At 38.5% G+C, this 23,177-nt stretch overlaps 1 protein-coding gene across 1 annotated transcript; it reads left to right on the forward strand.

The window, feature by feature from the left end:
- Positions 1–12,988: 12,988 nt before the first annotated feature.
- Positions 12,989–18,431, forward strand: LOC107768365 (putative transferase At4g12130, mitochondrial). The gene is made up of 5 exons (XM_016587486.2): positions 12,989–13,810; positions 14,869–15,116; positions 15,431–15,529; positions 17,636–17,794; positions 17,874–18,431. Exons 1-5 carry the CDS (start codon positions 13,374–13,376, stop codon positions 18,110–18,112), a joined length of 1,182 nt encoding a protein of 393 aa, XP_016442972.1. The 5' UTR covers positions 12,989–13,373; the 3' UTR covers positions 18,113–18,431.
- The last annotated feature ends 4,746 nt before the right edge of the window (positions 18,432–23,177 follow it).

A 23,177-nucleotide genomic window follows, 5' to 3' on the forward strand; every position in this document is an offset into this window, starting at 1 on the left:
CAGAAGACAATAAAACAGAGGGTTACAATAGGAATCCCCAACAGGAAACAATAAAAATCCCCAGCACCGGGAAACAGACGGTTGCAACAAGAGGTCCCAGCACAAATTCAAACGCCTGAGTCAAAAAGAAGAAAGGACGCGTTTTGAAAGAAGCAGCTGGTGAACATTAAATCATGCCCAGCATAACAAGTCTGATGAAGAAGAGCCGTACCCGCCAGAGGAACCGCCGAAAAGCTTGATGAAGAAAGCCATGTCCCTAGCGGACCAAGCAAAATGATGAAAACTAGTATTCAGAAAAGCAAAAGGCCAGTGTCATTCCCAAGTCCACGGAAGAAAAGCACCGGAGGAAACACAAGCCGACAAGAAAGCAAGGCCACAAGAACAAATTTCAGTCTAGCCTAGTTTCTTGTTTTCTTTTAAGCACGGTGTAACAAGGAGATCGGTAAGCAGTGACAACAACAGGCAACAACAGTAACATTGCAGTCCCACGGTAGTCCCAGCTACCAAAACTTCCCGAACTACATTAACTTGATTCCCCTTTAGCCAGGGATATGTAGGAAACCTTTGAAGCAAAGGTTCGGTTAAATCGTTTTCAAAAAATGCTTCACACGGAGTACTCGGATGGGCAAAAATCGCTCGCTTTATCTTTGCGCGAAAACCCTTCGTGTCTTCGGGCAAAGAGGGGCAGCTGTAAGCACGTGATTTTTGCCCTATATGAGAAATACTCCCAAAAAATGCAAAAATAAAATGATTTTCCGTGGTGTGCAATTTTGTGAGATTTTGTGATATTTTTGGATAATTATTTGTATTTGTCTGTGTTTGCTTATTTGTTAAATTAATAAAAAATACAAAAATATGTCGCATTTTGCATGTAGGATTTAATTCTACAATTGTTAGTAATTAAATTAGTTTTACAAAAAATAAAAATTACAAAAATAGGCATCTTTTGCATTTTTAGCATTTAATGTCCAAATATATAATTTTATGCTTAATTATTACTTAATTGTGCATTAATTATTATTGGTAGTTAATTTGCGCTTTTATAACTTATTTAGTTCTTAATAATCATTTAAGTATTTTTATAATTTAGTTTTAGAAAAATAAAAGAAGAAAAAATAACAAAAATACAAAGAAAAATCGGATTGGGCCACTTCTTCAAATTTCAACCCCAGACCCAAACAATTGTCCAATCTTCCCCACGACCCAGTCCACTTCAGACCGGGTCGACCCGGTCCGCCCCATTAACCCAAATACCCAACACCCCTTCTTCATTTTGTCAAAACACAAAACAAAACAAAAAAATAAAAAAACCCAAAAACCCTAAAACACTAACTCATCCGCCCCCTCTCTTCATCCTCTCCAAACTCCAAGCACATAACCATGGCTGCCCTTCACCCTCACCATGGACGACCCAGCTGCGTCTTCAGCTTCACCAACGTTCATGGCTCCTCCTCCTCCTTCGTTCTTCGCTCAAACAACCAAGCGACACAACCACCCAATGATAGCCATGAACGAACAACCCTGTCGATGACCCACCCCGCTGCCTTCGGCTTCACTATCAACAAGGTCGCAGCTACTTAGTCTTCGACCATGAGCAGCCCAGGCGACCACGCGACTGTTTCTGTTTCATCTTCGTCGTCCGGCGTCAAGCTCGAGCTTGAGCTCGATGTCCATGGCTGCCTTCCTCCTCCCCGCGTAGCTACTCCATTCTCATCTTCATCCGTGTCTGCTTCTGCCTTCTGCTTCGTCTTCCCCATCAGAACGACCTCCGTTACTGCTTCGTCTTCGACTGCGAATAGCTTGAACAACCACTGCCTTCCCGCCATTGCCGATGGCCAACAACCAGTCGCCATGGACGACCCCTCCTTCCAGGCTCCAGCTCCTCCGTCGCTTCTACTGCTTAGCCAATCCTCAACCTCACGTCCAAACGACCAGACACTTCTACTGCTGCTGCCCGTCGAGCAGCTGGTTCGAAGCCCCCCTCCCCCGTCGTCGTTGCTGCGTCGCAACCAAGCAGGCCACGCTGCTGTGGTTGCTTTTATCTCCTTCGCGCGACCAAACCAAAAGCACCCCCATCTTCGTTTCTACTACGTCGCTGCTACTGCTTCATGCTGCTCCGTCATCTTCGTTTCTTCGTCGTTGTTTTGAATCGGTTAGTTGGTTTATGTTTCAAATTCGTCCATATTTTTGTTCGTTGTTTTTCGGATCAAAAATCGATAATTGATTCAATTCTTGTTTTGTTTGTCTATCGTTTGAATTAATTTTTAGTTTGTTCATGTGCTTTGTTAAATTAATTTTTCAGATTTCAAATGAAAGTTTAAATAGTTGTTTTTCATTTTTGTATCATTGTTTAGATAAATATTTGCTAGTTTAATGTTTGTTAGATTCAAATTGAAATTTAATTAATTATTTATTCAATTTGTTTCATGTTGTTATGTATTTTCCAGAAATTATTAGTGTTGGTTGAGTCATGTGAATCCGTCATGTTTTGTTGCTTAAAAAATAGATTTAGTTCATGTTCATCTTTGTTTGAAGTTCATGTTTAAATCCAGTGATTTAATGTGAGTTTATGTTTGTTTTTGATTTGTTGATTTAATTTGAATCATATATTTTTGTTGTTTGTATTGTTGTACCCTAGCTCATACATTCATGGTCTAAATTAACCAGGATTGGTTCCCGATATGGTTGATTCGTTCCATTAATTTTGAATTGTGTTGTTCATCGTGTTCGTGTGATTTGTTGTTGAAGATTGTTGAGAAATTGGTAATCTTGACTATATTTTGGTTAATTTATGATTAATTGATTGTTTAGAGCTGATGGAGGTAATTTGGTAAATTGCATTGCATTCGGGGGGTAGAATGGTAATTGCAATAAGGTCGGAGGGTTAGTTTGGTAATTAAACATTATTTTGATTCTTTATGTTAAGCATGGGGGACAAAATATAATGGGGTGAGGTTTTGATATAATTGTTTAACATAATGGGGGACAAGACAAAACATAATGAGAGGGAATATTGTACTCATTTAATGTAAGCATGAGGGACAAATTGTAATGGGTTGTGGTGGATGTATTTATTTAATGTAGGCATGGGGGACAAAGTTTAAAATAAAGAAAACATTAAGGAGTGAGGCAAAGCATGCCATTGGGGGAATAATTTGGGGTTGGGAATTCAAGACAAGGTCTTGCTATAAATAAGAGTTATTCTTGACATAAAAAGGACTTGAATATTGAGAGAAAAATGGGGGAGATTATGGAGAGATTTTTACACTTGAGAGCGGACAGACTTGAAACATTTTGAGAGTAAAAGAGAAATGCAATTTGAACTTTCACTCGAATAATTTCCGTTTGCTTTTCTCGAGTGTTATTCAAAAATCATTAAACTACTACATCTTGTGTCGTTTGCTCTTCGGCTTTGACTGTGATTGCACTTTGGTATTGTTGAGTTTTCAATCTGTTACTGGGTTATTCTACTGGTTGTTGCTGGTTTTGCGGTGTTGCTGAATCTGCTGTTGTTGTGGTATTATTGCTGCTGACTCCTACTTCTTTTCTTCTTGTACTGCCATTTCCAGGTACACATTTGTACACTCTCGGCTTGAAGCGAAATGAAATATTAATCAGGCTTTGTTCCTGTTGAATTACTCCTGTTTGGATTTGTGTTTGAATATAATTTTCCTGTCGTTGTATAAAAATGTAGTTGATTGATTAATGAGTAATGAGGTTGCATATGTATAATTTCTTAATATAATAAATGTTAGTTTAAATTAATCGAAGAATAGTTAATCTGTTTTGATATTATGGTGTGTCAATCTCGTGTTCTAGTATTATTGAATAATAGAATATAGAATGAAAGCGGTTTTTCTTTGTACAAACTCGATCGCAATTTTCCATTCGCATTAGCCGTGAACTAATAAATAAGTTACGTTTTTCAGCATGTAAATAATTAAGAAATTTTCTTTTATTTTAGAGACGAACTTAATAGAGAAATGTAGTCACTGTAGGTTTATCCTTAAAATAAAAATGAGACGAGCCTCGCCAAATAAAAATGCAAATCGCGGGGCCCTCAATAATTAGTCATAATAAATACTTAGAATTTGGGATGAACCGTTTAGTGAATTTCACTGCCTTCCCCAAAGATAATAACGCGTTAGCCTCTTTAGACGCGATTTAATTAAATTACTTTCTTAAACTCGGGTGCACATTTATGTGACCCAAATCCAAATCTCAGCGGAGTTGAAATGTGTCTCTAATCACGGGTACATTGATTGTGACGTGGTTCGAGATGCATGTCCACGACGTTGCAAATTCCTTTAAAAAAATAAGAATGAGATGATCCTCGCCGAATAAAAATACAAATTGCGGGGCCCTCAGTAAATATTTGCTTTAAAATTGCTTAGACTTCGGGATGGACCGTTTAGCAAAATTCCACGGCCCTACCCAAAGTAAATGATACGCTAGTCGCTTTAGCCGCGCCTTTAATAATTTAATTTTCTTAAACTCGGGTGCACATTTATGTGACCCAAATCCAAATCTCAACATAGTTGAAATACGCCAACAACCACGGGTGCATTGATGTGACGTGGTTCGAGATATGTTTCCACAATGTTGCAATTCTTGATAAAAATAACGGTAAATGATAAAAGCGGTTAAAAGTTAAATTTTTGCACGTAGGTTCAACATGTATTAAATCAGATAATAAAGCTGAATATGACAGTTGAGCGACCGTGCTAGAACCACGGAACTCGGGAATGCCTAACACCTTCTCCCGGGTTAATAGAATTCCTTATCCGGATTTCTGGTACGCAGACTGTAATATGGAGTCATTCTTTTCCTCGATTCGGGATTAAAATTGGTGTCTTGGGACACCCTAAATCTCCCAAGTGGCGACTCTGAAATAAATAAACCAATCCCATTTCGATTGTCCTTTAATTGGAAAAAACTCCCTTGTGCCCTCTCGGGTACGTAAAAAGGAGGTGTGACATGCCCTCGAATAGGATATTTTGGGTTCATCCACCCTCGAATAGGATATTTTGGGTTCATCCACCCTCAAAATAGGATATTTTGGGTTATTGAAACCAGGAGCCCGCCTGAAGAGAGGAAAGACGTTTTATTTTTCAAAGTTGTTGAAGTCAGGAGCCAGCCTGAAGAGAGGAAAAACGTTTTATTTTTAAAGTTGTTTAAATCTCGCCAACCTAAAGAAAGGAATGACATTTTATTTTCAAAGTTGTTGTTGAAGTCAGGAGCCCGCCTGAAGAGAGGAAATGCGTTTTATTTTTAAAGTTGTTTAAATCTCGCCAACCTAAAGGAAGGAATGGCACTTTATTTTCAAAAGTTGTTGTTGAAATCAGGAGCCCGCCTGAAGAGAGGAAAGGCGTTTTATTTTAAAAGTTGTTGAAATCTCGCCAGCCTAAAGAAAGGAATGGCATTTTATTTTTAAAGTTGTTTAAATCTCGCCAACCCAAAGAAAGGAATGACATTTGTTTTTCAAAAGTTTTTGTTGAAGTCAGGAGCCCGCCTGAAGAGAGGAAAGGCGTTTTATTTTTCAAAGTTGTTGTTGAGGTCAGGAGCCCGCCTGAAAAGAGGAAAGGCGTTTTATTTGTAAAGTTGTTGTTGAAATCAGGAGCCCGCCTGAAGAGAGGAAAAACGTTTTATTTTTAAAGTTGTTTAAATCTCGCCAACCTAAAGGAAGGAATGACACTTTATTTTCAAAGTTGTTGTTGAAATCAGGAGCCCGCCTGAAGAGAGGAAAGACGTTTATTTTTCAAAGTTGTTGAAGTCAGGAGCCCGCCTGAAGAGAGGAAAGGCGTTTTATTTTTAAAGTTGTTTAAATCTCGCCAACCTAAAGGAAGGAATGACACTTTATTTTCAAAAGTTGTTGTTGAAATCAGGAGCCCGCCTGAAGAGAGGAAAGACGTTTTATTTTAAAAGTTGTTGAAATCTCGCCAGTCTAAAGAAAGGAATGACATTTTATTTTCAAAGTTGTTGAAGTCAGGAGCCCGCCTAAAGAGAGGAAAGGCGTTTTATTTTTAAAAAGGGTTGTTGAAATCTCGCCAGCCTAAAGAAAGGAATGGCATTTTATTTTCAAAGTTGTTGTTGAAGTCAGGAGCCCGCCTGAAGAGAGGAAAGACGTTTTTTATTTTTAAAAATTGTTGAAATCTCGCCAGCCTAAAGAAAGGAATGACATTTTATTTTCAAAGTTGTTTGTTGAAGTCAGGAGCCCGCCTGAAGATAGGAAAGGCGTTTTATTTTTCAAAGTTGTTTGTTGAAGTCAAGAGCCCGCCTGAAGAGAGGAAATGCGTTTTATTTTTCAAAGTTGCTGTTGAAGTCAGACGCCCACCTGTATAACGAGAGGAATACTTTTCAGTCTTTACATTTCATGTCTCAGGCGCCCACCTACATAACGAGAGGAATACTTTTCAGTCTTTACATTTCACGTCTCAGGCCCCACCTGTATAACGAGAGGAATACGTTTCAGTCTTATACTTCAGGTCTTGAAATCAGTAGCCCCTCCGGAAAGCAGAAGGTTACAACAGGAACCCCCAGCAGGAAATAATAAAAATCCCCAGCACCGGAAAACAGAAGGTTGCAACAAGAGGTCCCAACACAAATTCAAGCGCCTGAGTCAAAAGGAAGAAATGACGCGCCTTGAAAGAAGCGGCTTGTGAATATTAAATTATGCCCAGCATAACAAATCTTATGAAGAAAGTTGTATCCCCAGAGGAACCGCCGAAAAGCTTAATGAAGGAAGCCATATCCCCAATGGACCGAACAAAATGATGAAAATCGGTATTCAGAAAGGCAAAAGGCCAGTGTCATCCCCAAAGTCTCGGAAGAAAAGCACCGGAAGAAACACAAGCCGACAAGAAAGCAAGGCAACAAGAACAAGTTGAAGATAGATGAGATCTTATGATCCGTAGTCTAGCCTAGCTTCTTGTTTTCTTTTAAGCACGGTGTAACAAGGAGATCGGTAAGCAGTGGTAATAGCATGCAACAACAGTAACATTGCAGTCCCATGGTAGTCCCAGCTACCAAAACTTCCCGAACTACATTAACCTGATTCCCTTCTAGCCAGGGATATGTAGGAAACCTTTGAAGCAAAGGTTTGGTTGAATCTTTTTCAAAAAATGCTTCACACGGAGTACTCGGATGGGAAAATCGCTCACTTTATCTTTGCACGAAAACCCTTCATGTCTTCGGGCAAAGAGGGGCAGCTGTAAGCACGTGATTTTTGCCCTATGAAAGAATTACTCCCAAAAATTCAAAATAAAACGATTTTCCTTGGTGTGCAATTTTGAGAATTTTTGTGACATTTTGGATAATTATTTGTTTCTGTCTGTGCGTGTTTATTGGTTAAATTAATAAAAAATTACAAAAATATGTCGCATTTGCATTTAGTATTTATTTAAGTTTGTTTTACAAAATCATAAAAATAATGTACGTTGCATTTTTAGCATTTAACGTCTAAATTGTGTGATTTTTATAGTTAATTGCTATTTAAATGTGCGATAATTGTTATTTGGACATATTTTTGAAGTTATAATAGATTTTGAATCAGGGCAGTAACAATAGTTTTAGGGGTAATACGGGAATTAACCAATTAGAGATTATTTAATTATGGTGGGGGACAAGACGTAATGATAAAAGCAAAAAGGAAAAGGTGGATAATGATGTCTTCTTTTCAAAAAGAGGGAACAAGGGGCCCCACTTTGACTACTTTTCAAAAAGAGGAAACACGGGGGCCCACGTTGACTACTTTTACTAAAGTAAAAGTGTGGGTAATAATAAAAGTTAAAGGGTACACATAGTGGAAGAAGATTGGATTTTGCTTTGGGTATATAAGAGACTTATTTGACACTTAAAAAAAGGGAGGGGATTTTTTGGAAGAATTTTGGGAGAGAAATTTCAAAACTAAAGGAGAGAACAAAAACTGAAAAAAAAATCTTCTACTTTCCTTCATTGTTTGAAATCAACATTAATTGCTGTTGTTTCATCGAAGCTTGAAGCTTCTTTTTTGGGATTACTACTCCACCGATTTGCAAACTCTATTCCTGGCTTGTTACTGTTGCTGGGCTGTTGTTGTTGTGCTGTATTGTTACTACTGCTGCTGATTCTCATCTTCATCTTCTTTTGTTTCCAATACCAGGTACACGACTGTAATACTAGCTATTACAAGATAATAATGTGGAAGCATGAATACATATGAAGAATGGAATTTTGAAGTTTTGATTTCGCTTTTTCTTTCTTCCTTTTATTGATTGTATTTAGGCTATTTCATGTATTACTGAATAATAATTGGAATAAGAGAAAATAACATAAGTGGGTCTTTAGTGAATCAGCTTGGCAAAATGGGTTAATTCACTAGCTATGAAAGTTTTAATACGGTCAACAGTAGGTCAATCATGAATGAATAGTTAAATTTAGTTAAAGCCAAACAAGACTAGATAATGTTTAAGTTTAATAATCTTTCTAATAAGCTTTAGTAATTGTGGTTAAATTTAGTTTCAAATGGTTATGAATAATTAATTCCAATAGTTGTTTTTTTATGTAACAATGCGAGCTTCAATCTAGCTATATTTGATTTCTTTTGAATATTAGTTGTCGAATTTCTTATTTTATTTATAATTTCGAATTTTTTCTTTAAAATTCTTTCATTTAATATTGGTCATAATCTAGCAATTAGTATGTTACATGTTCTTAATTTTTTCTAACTCCTAATTAATTAGGATTTTCTTTCTTTATTTTAGAGACTAGACTTAATAGAAAAAATGTAGTCGCTTTAGGATTTGTCCATTTAAAATAAATGAGATGAGCCTCGCCTAGTAAAATGTATAGATTGCGGGGCCCTCACAAATGTATACATTAATTACTTAGAATATCGGAGTTGGCCATCTAGAGAAATTTTACGGCCTTTCCCAAAACAACAATACGCTAGTCGTTCTAGGTGCGTCTTTAACAAATCATTTTCTTAAATATGAGTGTGCATTTATGTAACCCAAATCCAAATCTCAACGGAGTCGAAATGTGTCGATAACCATGGGGTGCATTGATTGCGACGTGGTTTGAAATACGTTTTCACAATGTTGCAATTCTCCGTAAAATAATAACAATAAATAAATAATAATAAAAGCGGCTAAAGGTTAAAATCTGCACATAAGCTCATAATTGTATAAAAAATCAGATAAACAAGCCGAATATGACAGTTGAGCGATCGTGCTAGAACCACGGAACTCGGGAATGCCTAACACCTTCTCCCGGGTTAACAGAATTCCTTATCCGGATTTCTGGTTCGCGGACTGTAATACAGAGTCATTCTTTTCCTCGATCCGGGATTAAATTGGTGACTTGGGACACCCTAAATCTCCCAAGTGGCGACTCTGAAATAAATAAACAAATCCCATTTCGATTGTCCTTTAATTGGAAAAACTCCTTCTCCCCTCGCGGGGGCGGAAAAATGAGGTGTGACAGGGTGCACTGAACCGGAAGGAGCTCCTAATTGGTCATCCTTGACCCTAATCATTGATTGGTACCGATTGTGTACATCTGCCAAAGTTACAGCCAGATACTCGATCAAATATTGCTTCAGCTGACGTGATGCTATCGAACTTCGTTCATTCAATCCCTGAGTGAAAGCTTGAACGGCCCAATCGTCTGTGACCGGTGGTAACTTCATGTGTTCCTTTTGAAATCGGTATACACACTCCCTCAACATTTCATTATCCCTCTGTCTTACTTTGAAAATGTCTAATTTCCTTGGCATAATTTTTATGGCTCCGGCATGTGCCTTTACGAAGGAGTCTGCCAACATGGCAAACAAGTCAATGGAATTTGGTGGTAGATTGTGGTACCAAAACATTACTCCCTTCGATAGGGTTTCCCCAAATTTCTTCAATAAAATAGATACGATCTCATCATCTTCCAAATCGTTACCCTTGATGGCGTATGTGTAGGAGATGACATGCTCGTTGGGATCGGTAGTCCTATTGTATTTAGGTATGTCCGGCATACGAAACTTCTTTGCAAAGGGTTTCAGAGCCGCGCTAGGAGGGAATGACTTTTGTACAAATTTCTTTGAATCTATCCCTTTCAAGATTGGTGGTGCCCCTAGTATCTGATCAACTCGGGAGTTGTATCTTTTCACTTTTTTATCATTAGCTTCGATTTTCTTCTCTCCTGACTCAATTATTTTGGTGAGCTCCTCGAGCATTTTTCATTATTGTAGGATCGGTCCCCGATTCGTTAGCATTCAACCTTTCTGGCACTGGTTTGGTACGACGAGTGGTTTCTGGCTCGACCCCACTTAGAGTTCTATGTTGATTTGCAGTTGAGCAATAGCGGTCTGCTGGGCTTGTAGCATCTCGAATATTACTTGGAAACTAACTCCTCCGTCTCCTCTGCCCTATGTTCCTTAGCCACCAGATCGGCCTTCTCCGCGTACACTCCCTTCGGGATTCGCATTTAAAGCAACGTGGGAACTGAAATCGACTGGATTGGCAACCGGTGCTCCCCTGAGATTAGCCTGTGACACCTCGGCTCCTGGAGCAATTACATTGTTATTTTCTCCGTGAAACCTGAGACCATGGTCACCATTTGTGGGTGCATTTTGTGAGTTTGACATATTTTAACCTGAGAGCAATGATACTTGACAAGAACAAGCGTAAAACAATGTGTGTTATCAGAATCAGCACCGAACAATCAGTATTATCCTTAGCCCCACGGTGGGCGCCAAACTGTTCACCCTCAAATTCGGATAACAATTAAACTTATGTTGTAGTTTTAAGGATATGTGATTTCGTCCAATACCAATTGATAAGCAAGAAAGTAAATGAATAAATTAGAAATAAAATAAATCAAACCAGTATGATAGCCAGGTCTCGACCTCGACTCGAGATAGTCTCGAGGTGGAACAATAAGAACAGTAAAAGACAAAGCAACTCTGATGAACAGTAAGTGAAATAGCAGGAAAGTAATGAGTGTGTATATTCTTATCTGTGAACAATGATCCTTACAAATGAATGAGATCCATCTTTATATAATAGAGGAATCCTAAATAACGTACACTTCTAATTATAGTAGAAAACCATATTAGCATCTGATTAACCGCTGTAGATTGATCCGTTCCGAGATCCACGCCACGATCTTCGACCAATCGCGGATATCTCTCCTTTTCCGTTATCAAGCTATACCGTTGTCACCCGGAGACGGTTGAACTTAGTCTCGACTGCTGCTGGCCTAGGTCTCGACAGACACTTCGATCTTTGGACTCAATGCCTCGCCTTCGAGCTCGAGTCTGATTCATTACGAGGTTATTTCTGCATAATCCATCAAAATCAACAAAGTTATCTACTCTATTACTAGGAGTTAGGTCATCAGCCAATGCTTATGGTATACGGATTAATGACACCGAATTAATGACACGTTATTGGAAATCTTAGCTCATGAATCTTTATTAGTTAACCAATGTATTCCCTTCTGTAATCAGAAGACAAATAATTATCCCCTTGCAAAATGTATAAATCTCGGGCCCCCTACTCCACCAAAGAAGCAAAGCAACTAGTCTATTTTTTTTCTTTGTTTTCCCTTAGTTGTGCGGGAAAATTGGTTATAAACATATCTGTCACAAGACAAAACGATAGGATCGAGAGGGATCAAAATTTGCATGGCTTTAGTTGCAGTAGTGAGCATGATTTCAACAGGGGCAATGGCTCGATCCAACTGCATGAACGCGTTCTTTAGCATGTATTCATGTCGTAGCTATGTCACTGTGAAGTTTAAGAATGAGGTGATTGGACATAAAATTTTGATTTCTGAATTTGTATGCTAACAACAAACAATTAATGCACGCAATATAGATTGAATTAGGCCGACAAACCGCCCGATATCTTATCGGGTGGCTAGCAGATTAATATATTTAAAAGCCGATAACCGATAAGCCAAACCGTTAAGAGTAAATAACCGCTCAATCCGCCCGATAAGCAGCCCTACTGATACCTAAATTTTAGGCGCTTGAGAGCGGTGAAAAATTAAAATTTTATCTTTTATGGTATTATTTTTTAACTGAATTACTGTATAGTCGTAAATAATAATTTATTTATTTTTTATTGAGTATTTCTTCTGCTTTTTCATGTATCAATGCATCTTTACATCAACTTTAAATGTTTTTTAGTTTCTTCAAATTGTGCAATTTTCGGGCCAAATATGTAAAAAGGACTTAATCGAAACTCCATTATTTTCGCCAAGTAAAAAGTTTAAGCAAAAATAATAGAATTCAAGTTGTGAATTTTCTTTTCTTATTTAACTGCAACAATTTTAAGTAAACAGGGTATATTGGAAACAATCTCTCTACCTCCACAAGGTAAGGTTAAGGTCTGCATATACACTATGCTTCCCAGACTCTATTATGTGGAATTAAAATGGATATGTTATTGTTGTTGTTGTTATTATTATTATTTAGATGTAACAAGTATTTATTTTAACTGTTTATTTTCTCTTTTTTTTTTTGAAGAAATCAATAATTTTTTTTACTAGAGCTCCATTATTTTTAACTAAATAAATTTTTTAGCTAAAATAATAAAATTTTAATTGTATATCTTATTGCAGTATTTCATCTTTAAAAGCAATGACAATTTGTTTCAAGGTTTATTTCTCCTTTGTCCTAAAAATACAAGTAGTTCGTCAGTAAACGGGTCTGTCTTCCTAGTCTAAGGCCCCGTCTGGCCATGAATTTTGCCAAAATAAATTTGGGATTTATTTTCAAAACTTATGTTTGGCCATAAATTTTACCTATATTTTGGCAAAATTCCAAAATCACCCCAATGGCTGATTTTGGGCCAAAATCCCAAAACTTAAAAATTATATAGTACATATTTTTTCAAAATAAAATTGGAAAATATGTTTGACAAGTATGACCAAATACATTTTCATTTTCAAATCAAACTTCACCCAAAATTAAATTTTTTAAAATAAATTTGAAATCTATAACGAAACGCTAGCTAAGTAAAAATTGAAGTCGCAAAACAAGTTGGTTTCCTTCCCATTCCAAGCTGTGAAGAGAAGAACAACAATCTTCATCTTCATTCCCATTTCTTGATTAGAAAATAAAATAATACTATATGCGACTTAACTTATTCTCCTTTTGCTAGGTGGGGGTGAAGAAACCACAATTTTGATTTTTGAGAGTGTGGCTTGGTACGATTTTCCTTTTCTTTTAGGACCTGGGTATTTTTCTCTGGGAAATTTCATCGAACATGTAACACACAACTGCCTTCTCCAGCCACCACGTGGCTGTCGTAGCACCGTCTAAACCCCACGTGTCTCGGACTCAGTTTCATATACCCGCCATCTTCATACCTCCCACAACCGTCGCCCACGCTTTAACAATGCACCGTTTCAAACAATCTCTTTACTTCTTCAAACCAAACGCTTACAGATGCTTCTCCACTCAGCTCGAAAATGCGGGGCCCATGGCAACCCATCTCAAGACCCGATCTGCTATCCGATTCACCGGACCCGACACCGTTAAATTCCTTCAAGGTCTCGTTACCAACGATGTACGGAGGTTAGGGGACCCACAAGATCAGGATAGGACCACCTTGGCCTCTTCGAATGTCCCATTTGTTTCGGTTCCGCCAGTGTATGCAGCTCTTTTGACTCCTCAAGGAAGATTTTTATATGATATGTTCTTGTACAGGCCGCCTCGGCCCGATGAGAAGCTTGATCGGACTGGTTCTGGGCCGGGACCTGACCCGGGGGAGCTTGAATTGTTTGCAGATGTTGATGGCTCTGAATTGGATGAGCTTCTGCAGATATTAAAAAAGTGAGATTCTTTTTTGCTATTTGTCTATTCATGTTATTTGATTCAAGTGTGTTGCTTTATGTCATTTGCTCATCAAATTCATGTAAATTGTGATATGAAGACTACGATGTCCATAATTGCAAATGTAGCTATCAATTAGCTATGCTTCAATCATAAACTAGATAAGGTTGGTTATGTGAATCATCTGCATTCAGGCAGCTCCTTATTGCATGCATTAAGGATAACTACGAACACTGAGGATAGAATAACTTGAGATGGTTTGGTCATGTCCTGCGTCAACGTACCCATGCACCCAGGGGCGGATGCAGCTAAGTAGTATCGGGTTCATCTGAACCCAATACCTTTAATTTATGTATAAAATCCACTAAAATTGTAGTAAAGAATAGATATGAACCTATAACTTAAAAATATAATGGGTTTAATGCTAAAAATCTAAGAGGTTGAACCCATAGAACTTAAATACTGGATCCGTCTCTGCATGCACCCGCTCCGGAGGTGTGAAATTATGGTGAGCGAGTGTTAAAAGGGGAGCGGGTAGACTTAAAATCACTTAAAATCACATCGAATGAAGTTGTTTCGAAAAACCTACAATTTTTTTTTGAATAAGATAGGCACAATAGAAGAAAAAGATCTAGGTAGGTGATGTCTACTAGTTGGGAATAGGTAGGGGATATCTACTAGTTGGGAATAGGTTTTAGTCTTATTAAAGAACTTCTAATATTGTTATTATCATTATACTTATATATATACTTATACTTTAGTTGATATGATGAGGACTTGAGTTGAGCTTAAATGGAGAAGCGAGGATTCATATAGCCGACCCCAGCTTGTTTGAGACCGTGGGTGATGTTGTTGCTTGCTAGTTGCTTCCTAGTTGCTGCTGCTCGTTACAGTGGTCGAAACTTGGTTTTCTTTTCATGAAAGGTTTACTTTGAGGAGACACTGAAATGATTGATCAATTGATATTGGAGATATTGATCCATTGGATACAATTACTTTTACTATTTTATTGCTTATTTGTTTGACTCTTGTTAAAGATACGTGTATTGTTTATGCAGGTATAGGTTGAGGTCTAAGGTTCATATAGAGAGCGTGGCTGATGACTTCTGTTGCTGGCAGAGGTTTGGCCAAAATTTAGATCAGAAATCCTCTGTAGAGCCAGAGGCTGCCTCCCTTGGATGGGGTGGTGGGTTTGATTGCTCTGGCCAGTCATCTGCACAAGGAAACAATCGTGGGTGGCTATGGTATAGAGATCCCAGATTAGATTGTCTTGGATTCAGGGGTATTTTTCCATCCAATATAATACGTAAGTCTTGGTTACTTACCTTTCCAGTGCTCCACCTTTTTCCGTTTCTCGTTTGGTCCACAAACAAGTTGTCCCAGCAGCATATCCTGCTGATCTGTATTGGCTTGTTTTCTGCACCTTCATTGATACGCCCCTTAGATGCAGAATTTGACTTTGAACAAATCAGATTATTGTTAGTATAATAGGCTCTTGGGCATGTCATCTAAGTACTTATTTCCACATGATCAAGCATAATCTTTAATATGTAATTTTGACATGCCATATCACTCGTAGAGCTTGTATATGCTGCTCATATATTTTGATATTCGCGACAGCACCTTTGGTTGAGGCAGACAAAGAGACAAATGAAGAAAATTATCTTCTCTGGAGGTTGGAGAAGGGAGTTGCAGAAGGATCTGCTGAGATTCCTAAAGGTGCGTCTCGATTGATCAATAGTATAGAATTTCCTGAGCTATGTGTTTCCACTTGAGTACCTTTCTCCATCCTTGTGGTTATAAATTCAAATCGTATGTTCTCATGTTTAGCACGTTGAATTTTCATTTTATGTTCTTGTGTTTAGCACGTTTAACTCCCCCTTATTTTGTGCGTGTGTTTGTGTATCTGTGTGTCCAAGCTTGTTAGTCCTACCGTTGCAATCGACCAACTGAAACTTAGAGTGCGAAAGTCATAATGGCTCTTCAGCCATATGCATCTTGCTTCACTACCCCCTGTGAAAACCGCAGCTGAATGTCCTCTAGCAATTTCTTTCTCCACTTATAGCCCGTTTGGCCAAGCTGCAGAAATTAGCTTATTTTGAGAAGTGTTTTTTTCCAAAAGTGTTTTTCTCAAAAGTATTTTTGGTGAGAAGTAGTTTGTGTTTGGCTAATTAGTTTGAAAAGCACGTATGAGCAGCAATTAGTATTTGACCAAGCTTTAAAAAACTGCTTCTAAGTGTATTTTTCTCAAAAGTGCTTCTCAAAAAAGTGTTTTTGGAGAGAAGCTACTTTTTTCTGCTTCTCCAAAACTGCTTCTGCTTCTCCTCAAAAGTACTTTTTCTTCTTCCAAAAGCTTGGCCAAACACCTCAATTTTTAGCCAAAAGTGCTTTTGGCAAAAAAAAAAAGCACTTCTGGCCAAAAAGAAGCTTGGCCAAATTGGCTATTAGTCTGTGCTATCTTCGGTGGTTTATGTGGTAGGTGTGATGGTTTGTAGGAGTTGGAGGTAAGTTTGCAGGGAGTAAAAGGTATTTTCTCCTTGGTAAGGGAGCCGTCGCAGGTTTGACGGGTTGGTGGGCTGTAGCAGCTTGCTTCATTAGTTTGCTTAGTTGGTTTGTGGGAAGATTAGCTCCTTTGACAAAGGTCAATATTGAGGATGATAAACAAAGATATAAAGAATTGATAGACTAATAACATAAGAATTTCATCCTGCCTTTTTGGGTAATATTCGTACATCTTTTCCAAGTAAGTTGTTTCCACACTTGGAGGTTGTCATTGTGGAAGTATGCTTTTCAGCTTGGCGAAACACATAGTTTACCCATCCAACTTACACTCAAATCCCTGTTACACACCTATTGACCACGAGTATAACTTTACACACCAAACCTTTCAAATGTGTGTCAATTACACACTACTTTTGACCAGCCTCTTGGACGTGTGAAACACGACCGATGTGGCGCGTGAAAAATTATTTTCTGCCTCACCTGACAAATTACAACGGCTAATTACTGGAATTAGGCCCATTTTCTTAACCCTAACGCCCAATTCTTCATCTCCTTCTTATTAAAAGCAACCATTTTCATCTTCATATTAAAAGGAACCAATTTCAGGAAAATCCAAATAAACCCAAATAAACCCTAACTATTTCGGTCCACTTATCTAAAAATCAAAATGATTGAACAACCTAAAATGAGAATACTAACCTGAAAATGAAGAATACTAACCTTAAAGGTTAGGGCTGAAGAACAGAGATTTGAAAATGGAATTATGTTTGTTAATCTAGTCGCGGAGTTGTTTTTAATTAACAGGGTCGGATCTTTTTTGGGTCGGAATTAAGAAAATGGTCGGTTTGTCCATTTTAATTAAAGAATCGTTTGTTTTTTAATTTAAATAAGCGCGTGTATACACAACATTGAATATTAACGGGGCTGGTCAAAAGTAGTGTGTAATTGACACACATTTGAAAGGTTTGGTGTGTAAAGTTATACCCGTGGTCAACAGGTGTGTAACAGGGTTTTGAGTGTAAGTTGGATGGGTAAACTATGTATTTCGCCTTTCAGCTTCTTTCCACGCGATTGTTTTATGAGAATATATCAATTAGAGAATCTAGAATGTCCAAAAGTCTAAAATACTCCAGATGCAGGGAAATGGATCCTGTGACTAAAATGGAATTGAGTTTCATTTACTCCTATCTTTAGTCTTCATAAAATATATCTACCTTTATTGATAGTAAGTTAGAATTGTAACACTTACAAAATTATTACTTCATGTAAGATAAGAGCTCTCTTGTGTCTGGAAAGTTTGTTGATCGCCGTCTTCATTTTCAGGAGAAGCTGTCCCTCTCGAGTACAATCTAGCTGGTTTAAATGGAATAAGCTTTGATAAAGGATGCTATGTGGGCCAAGAACTCATTGCTCGCACACATCATCGTGGGGTCATTCGAAAACGTTTGCTTCCCCTTAAGTTTGTGAATGACAGTGGAAAAGGTAGCTTTTTTATTACTTGCCAAAGTACTTCATAATACTTCAGAATCTTTGACAAATCTCCCTTCTCCTTCTAAACCAGAGGTGGAACAAAAAGTTGCTCCAAGGTCAGAAGTAGTTGATGCACCGTCTGGAAAGAAAGTAGGAACTGTCACAACTGCCCTTGGAAGCCGTGGTTTGGGTCTTCTGCGCTTAGATGAAGCCTTTAAAGGCTCTTTAACAATACGGGATCTGGACGATGTCAAGGCCCGGGCAATTAAACCAGAGTGGTGGCCTGCTGATTGGTTATTAGATCATCAAGAGCAGACTGTAGCTGCTTAGTTATCCTGTTTACTGACTGCTTGCATCCTGCCAAGGTTGGCAAATAACCCATTTCAAATTTCAGGGTTCCATTTTTGAAGATTACCAGTACACTAGATATGAGGAACAGAAGGAATAAGACCAGTTCATCAGACGACAGAGTTCTATAGTAGCAATTGTTGTTTTGTTGTACAAATAAATCTCTTTTATTGACTAGGATGTTCCCCGTCTTGGTCCCCTTCTATTTAAGCAAACATTGTCGATCTTAGGATCTAAGATCACGATGTATGTGAACAGTTTGAAATTCCAGTTGCTGTTAATAAAACTGTTTGCTTCTTGACCTTAACCCCCCCCCCCTTTTGAGTTATAGGATGTTTAGCGTACTATTATCCTCAGATTGTGCGCTGAAGAACAGCAATAATCTCAGTAGCATGGATACGTAGAAATTAGGATGTTATGTGAGAAATAGAATGGATTCAATAGCAGCTACTGTGCCTATTGATTATGTACCTTCTATTATTTCGAGCTCGGTATTGTATTTTACCTTAATCACAGTAGGCTTTACACCCATCTAATTGTTAGATACTAACGATTGGCTAACGAACTCTCAAAAGTTAGCGCAACGTTGCAAGTCAGGGTGAGGCTCACCCAAATCTCTAACAGGGAAGAGCCGAGGACATTGTTGAATAATAAAATGGATTTATCAAGCAAGTCTAAGAGAAAATGTGATGAACGTTTTTATTGATCTTTTTCTAAAAATTTACGTAAAGGGTAGGGGAAAGGGAAACGGGAAGGAGGTTACAAGATGGGGGGAATTTTAGAAAAAGCCTCACAGATAGAAATTGAGAAAACACACGAAGAATATTGAATCTAAAAGTGAAATGAAATTCTTTTCCTAAGGCAAGAAAGTTGCCTATGGAGAGTAGAAGTTTATGCACATTAATCGAATCTTAAAATCCAAGAAATGAGAGGGCAATGCACTGAATTTTCCATATTACTGCACAAATACATCTTCAGAAATGTTTAGTACTCTTAAGTAAAGATGCCAGGGGAGGACAAAAAGGTGAAATCTTGTTATCCCTTGGCCATCAGCTACCGATCTCCAGTAGGCAGCGGCATTGCAGACACGAGGTAGGAGTAAAGTCTGCATACACACTATCAGGGGAGCGGAAAGGTGTTCACCCGAATCTCTTTCGCCGAAAAATTACACTGTATATATAAGGCAAAATCTATTTTTTACCTCTATATATTATGTTTTGAATCCCCTTGACACAGCCCAAAAGCAAAAACTTTGAGGTCAAGGGGGTTCAAAATCTACATAAGGTCATGCATTCAATTCCCACTGTCACACCTCCTTTTTCCGCCCCCGCGAGGGGTGAAGAGAGTTTTTCCAATTAAAGGACAATCGAAACAGGATTTGTTTATTTATTTCAGAGTCGCCACTTGGGAGATTTAGGGTGTCCCAAGTCACTAATTTAATCCCGAATCGAGGAAAAGAATGACTCCATATTACAGTCTGCGCACCAGAAATCCGGATAAGGAATTCTGTTAACCCGGGAGAAGGTGTTAGGCATTCCCGAGTTCCGTGGTTCGAGCACGGTCGCTCAACTGTCATATTCGGCTTGATTATCTGATTCTATACAAATATGAACTTATGTGCAAATTTCAACTTTTTACCGCTTTCATAATTATTATTATTATTATTTTTACAGGGAATTGCAACGTTGTGAAAGTGTATCTCGAACCTCGTCACAATCAATGCACCCGTGGTCGTCGACGCACTTTGACCCCGTTGAGATTTGGATTTGGGTCACATAAATGTACACCCGAGTTTAAGAAAATTAAATTATTAAAGGCGCGCCTAAAGCGACTAGCGTATCATTTACTTTGGGTAGGGTCGTGAAATTTTGCTAAACGGTCCATACCGAAGTCTAAGCAATTTTAAAGCAACTATTTACTGAGGGCCCCGCAGTTTTATATTTTTTATTCGACGAGGCTCATCTCATTCTTATTTTATTTTTTTTAAAAGGAATTTGCAACGTCATGGACACGCATCTCAAACCACGTCACAATCAATGTACCCGTGATTAACGACACATCTCGACTTCGTTGAGATATGGATTTGGGTCACATAAATGTGCACCCGTGTTTAAGAAGATAACATTATTAAATACGCGCCTAAAGCGATTAGCGTATTATTATTTTGGGTAAGGCCGTGGAGTTCGCAAAGCGGCCTATCCCGAGTTCTAAGTAATTAACACATACATTTTTTGTGAGGGCCCCACAATCTGTGCGTCTTATTCGGCGAGGCTCGTCTCATTTTTTATTTAAAAGGTCATCCTAGAGTGGCTACGTTTTCTATTTTGTTTGCATCTAAAATAAATGAAAAGGTCCTACTTTATTTACATACCTATGAGTTATTATAGTTAAGTTTCGCACGTGTTTTGTTGAAAAAGGGACGTGATACGAGCAGTCCGTTTGGCAGTTATGGGCCCAGGCCCAATGTGCATAACGTGAAACTCGGCCTGGGCCATCCTTATTCCAATTGGGCCTACTTAACTTATTTGGTATATGTTTGACATTTATAGGGGGGGGGGGGTGAAATGTAATGTACTGCTTGTCTAATCAAGCCCTATTCCTACCAACTTTAAAAAAACAGGCCATTTGTTTAAGGAAGTAACTATTGGGTACCTAACATGCTTCTGACAAACAATAACGAACTAATAGAATATGGTTACTACAACATTAGTCCCTTTTAATTATAAGCAACACATAGAATTTTCCAACTAAATGATATGTGTAAAGGTTCAATTACATCACAGCTAACTACATAGTTCTATTAGAGAAAGCGAACTATCATACATACAACTAATGTTCAGTATATTTCTAAAGTGAATCCAAAATAACTTCAACTCTTCCAATTTTCTTTGTATTCATGCTTCAAATTTCAGCTTGCATTGACAGTGTATCAGTCGTGTACCTGGTATAGGAAAGCAAAAGAAGAAGAGGAATGATCAGTGGAAGCAGTAGCATACACAACAACAAAAAACAACAAGACAACCCCAGCAGTCAGATTTTTGTTTCCAACAGCAAACCCAGCGAAACAAAATCCAACAATGCCTAGTAGGAGAGACCAGCAAACAGATTTAATCCAAACAGAAGTCCAGTGAACTCAGAAAACCCAAAACACTCAAATGAAACAGTGTTGTACCAGTAGGGAAACCAAGAAAACTAAGTTGAAAACTCAGCAGCGTCCCAACAAATACAGGCTAAGCAGAGAAGGAAACAGATGCAGAAAACAATAGCCTCTGATTTGTTATGTTCAAAATCCAGCACCCTCTTAACTCTCTATCACTCTGAATTTAGGCTGACCTATTCAAGTTTTTGAAAATCCAGCCTTGTTTTTGGCTATTTTCTTTTTTTTTTTTCTCTCCACCCTTTTTTTCAACCTCCTCTCAACTCCACTGTCCAGCCTATTTATAAGCCAGAAATGGCAAGCCCCCAAGGCTGCCTTTTCCCTCTGCCCATACCACTTTAAACTAATCAACAATGCTCATCATATTCCTGGCAGACTCCCCATACCGCATGCTTTTCTCTTTTTTAATCAAAATTATGGGTGTTTAACTTATTTTAATCAACCTCCCCCATGCCATTTAATCTTGTTCCCCACTATTGCCTTAGTTTAATCCTATTTCAGTACCCTATTGTCAGCCCAACCTAAACTAAACATTTCTGATCTTTTCAAACCCCCAAACTAACCCTGCTAAACCCTGATTATTACTGTATTACCCTACTGCAGCAGTAGGACATTTTGAACTCCTGAAAGTTCAAATTCAAAGCTGCCCTAAACTGAGTTCTAGTTATTGTATTGCAGTTACAAACCATTCACAGATAATGTCAAACAATCCGCTAAACGACAATGATTCGATCCGTCATAAGAAGCCATATGAATCAGAATATTTGCACATTCAGTCCTATAAAACTAATCGACGACATTTATCTAATCGACTACACTAATTATAACATAGAACAATCAGTCGATCAAACAAACAAACGAATAGGGCATCAACTGCCTTCAACAATTTTGCACGACACAGGGAACCCATATGAATTAACTGTTCGATGATATTAATCAAATTGAATATGCATCTTATCATACGTATTCAAACATAAATAGAAGAACAATCGACCAAATAAAAAGGTCTTACGAAGACGGAGAACAAATTGGAAGGAAACATCAGAAATACCAAACAAACCAATTAAACATGCTGACAAACCCAAACAACATTTAAACAAAAACAGAAAAAAAGAAAGGGAACTCACTCTGAAAAGCTTAAACACAGACGACCCCAGCTTTGATCGGCTTTGCCCATTTTGAGGTCGAACAAACTTTAATCGAGGTGTTCTCAACCGAGAACACTTCGATTAAGGTCTTTTAGACCCCAACCCTCTGTTAAACTGGCCGGATTCCAAGGTTCTTGTGTTCTAGGGTTCGAACTAGTCCGATTAGGGGCTTGAGGATTTGTGGGTAGATTCGGACCAAACCAAGCTTGGTTTGGTCACGAGTGAGGCCAGGTTGGTGACTGGTGTGAAACTGGGGTGGGTTGGTGTAGGTCAGGGTTGGGCTCGAACCTTCAAATTAAGATTCGAGGTGATGGGGGATGATTCGAGGCAAGGAGGTAGCAGATCCGTGTTCAGGGTGGTGAGGTGCATCAGGGGTGTTACTTTGGTGGTCACCGGCATCGTTGCCGCCGGGTTCATGGTGAGAGTGTATGGGGGCGGCTAGGGTTTGGAACGGGGGAGGGGGGTCTTGGGTTTGTGTTTGGGACGATGGTGTACAGTGGTGAAGGGTGGGGTTTGGTTTGGGGGCGTGGGGTGTGATGGGGAGCTTATATACGGAACGGGGCAATTGATTTGAGCCGTTAGATCAGATGATCTCAACGGCTTGGATCAACTGGTGAGGGACATGACGGGGTCGTTTGGTATAGAAATGGGGTCGTTTGGTTTTAATGAAGGGCTGGGTTGACCCGAGTAAACAGGTCGGGTTACAGGCGTGAGTGTGGACCGTTGGATGAGTATGGCTGAA

The sequence above is a fragment of the Nicotiana tabacum genome, chromosome 1, assembly GCF_000715075.1.
Source record: "Nicotiana tabacum cultivar K326 chromosome 1, ASM71507v2, whole genome shotgun sequence".
NCBI lineage: Eukaryota > Viridiplantae > Streptophyta > Magnoliopsida > Solanales > Solanaceae > Nicotiana > Nicotiana tabacum.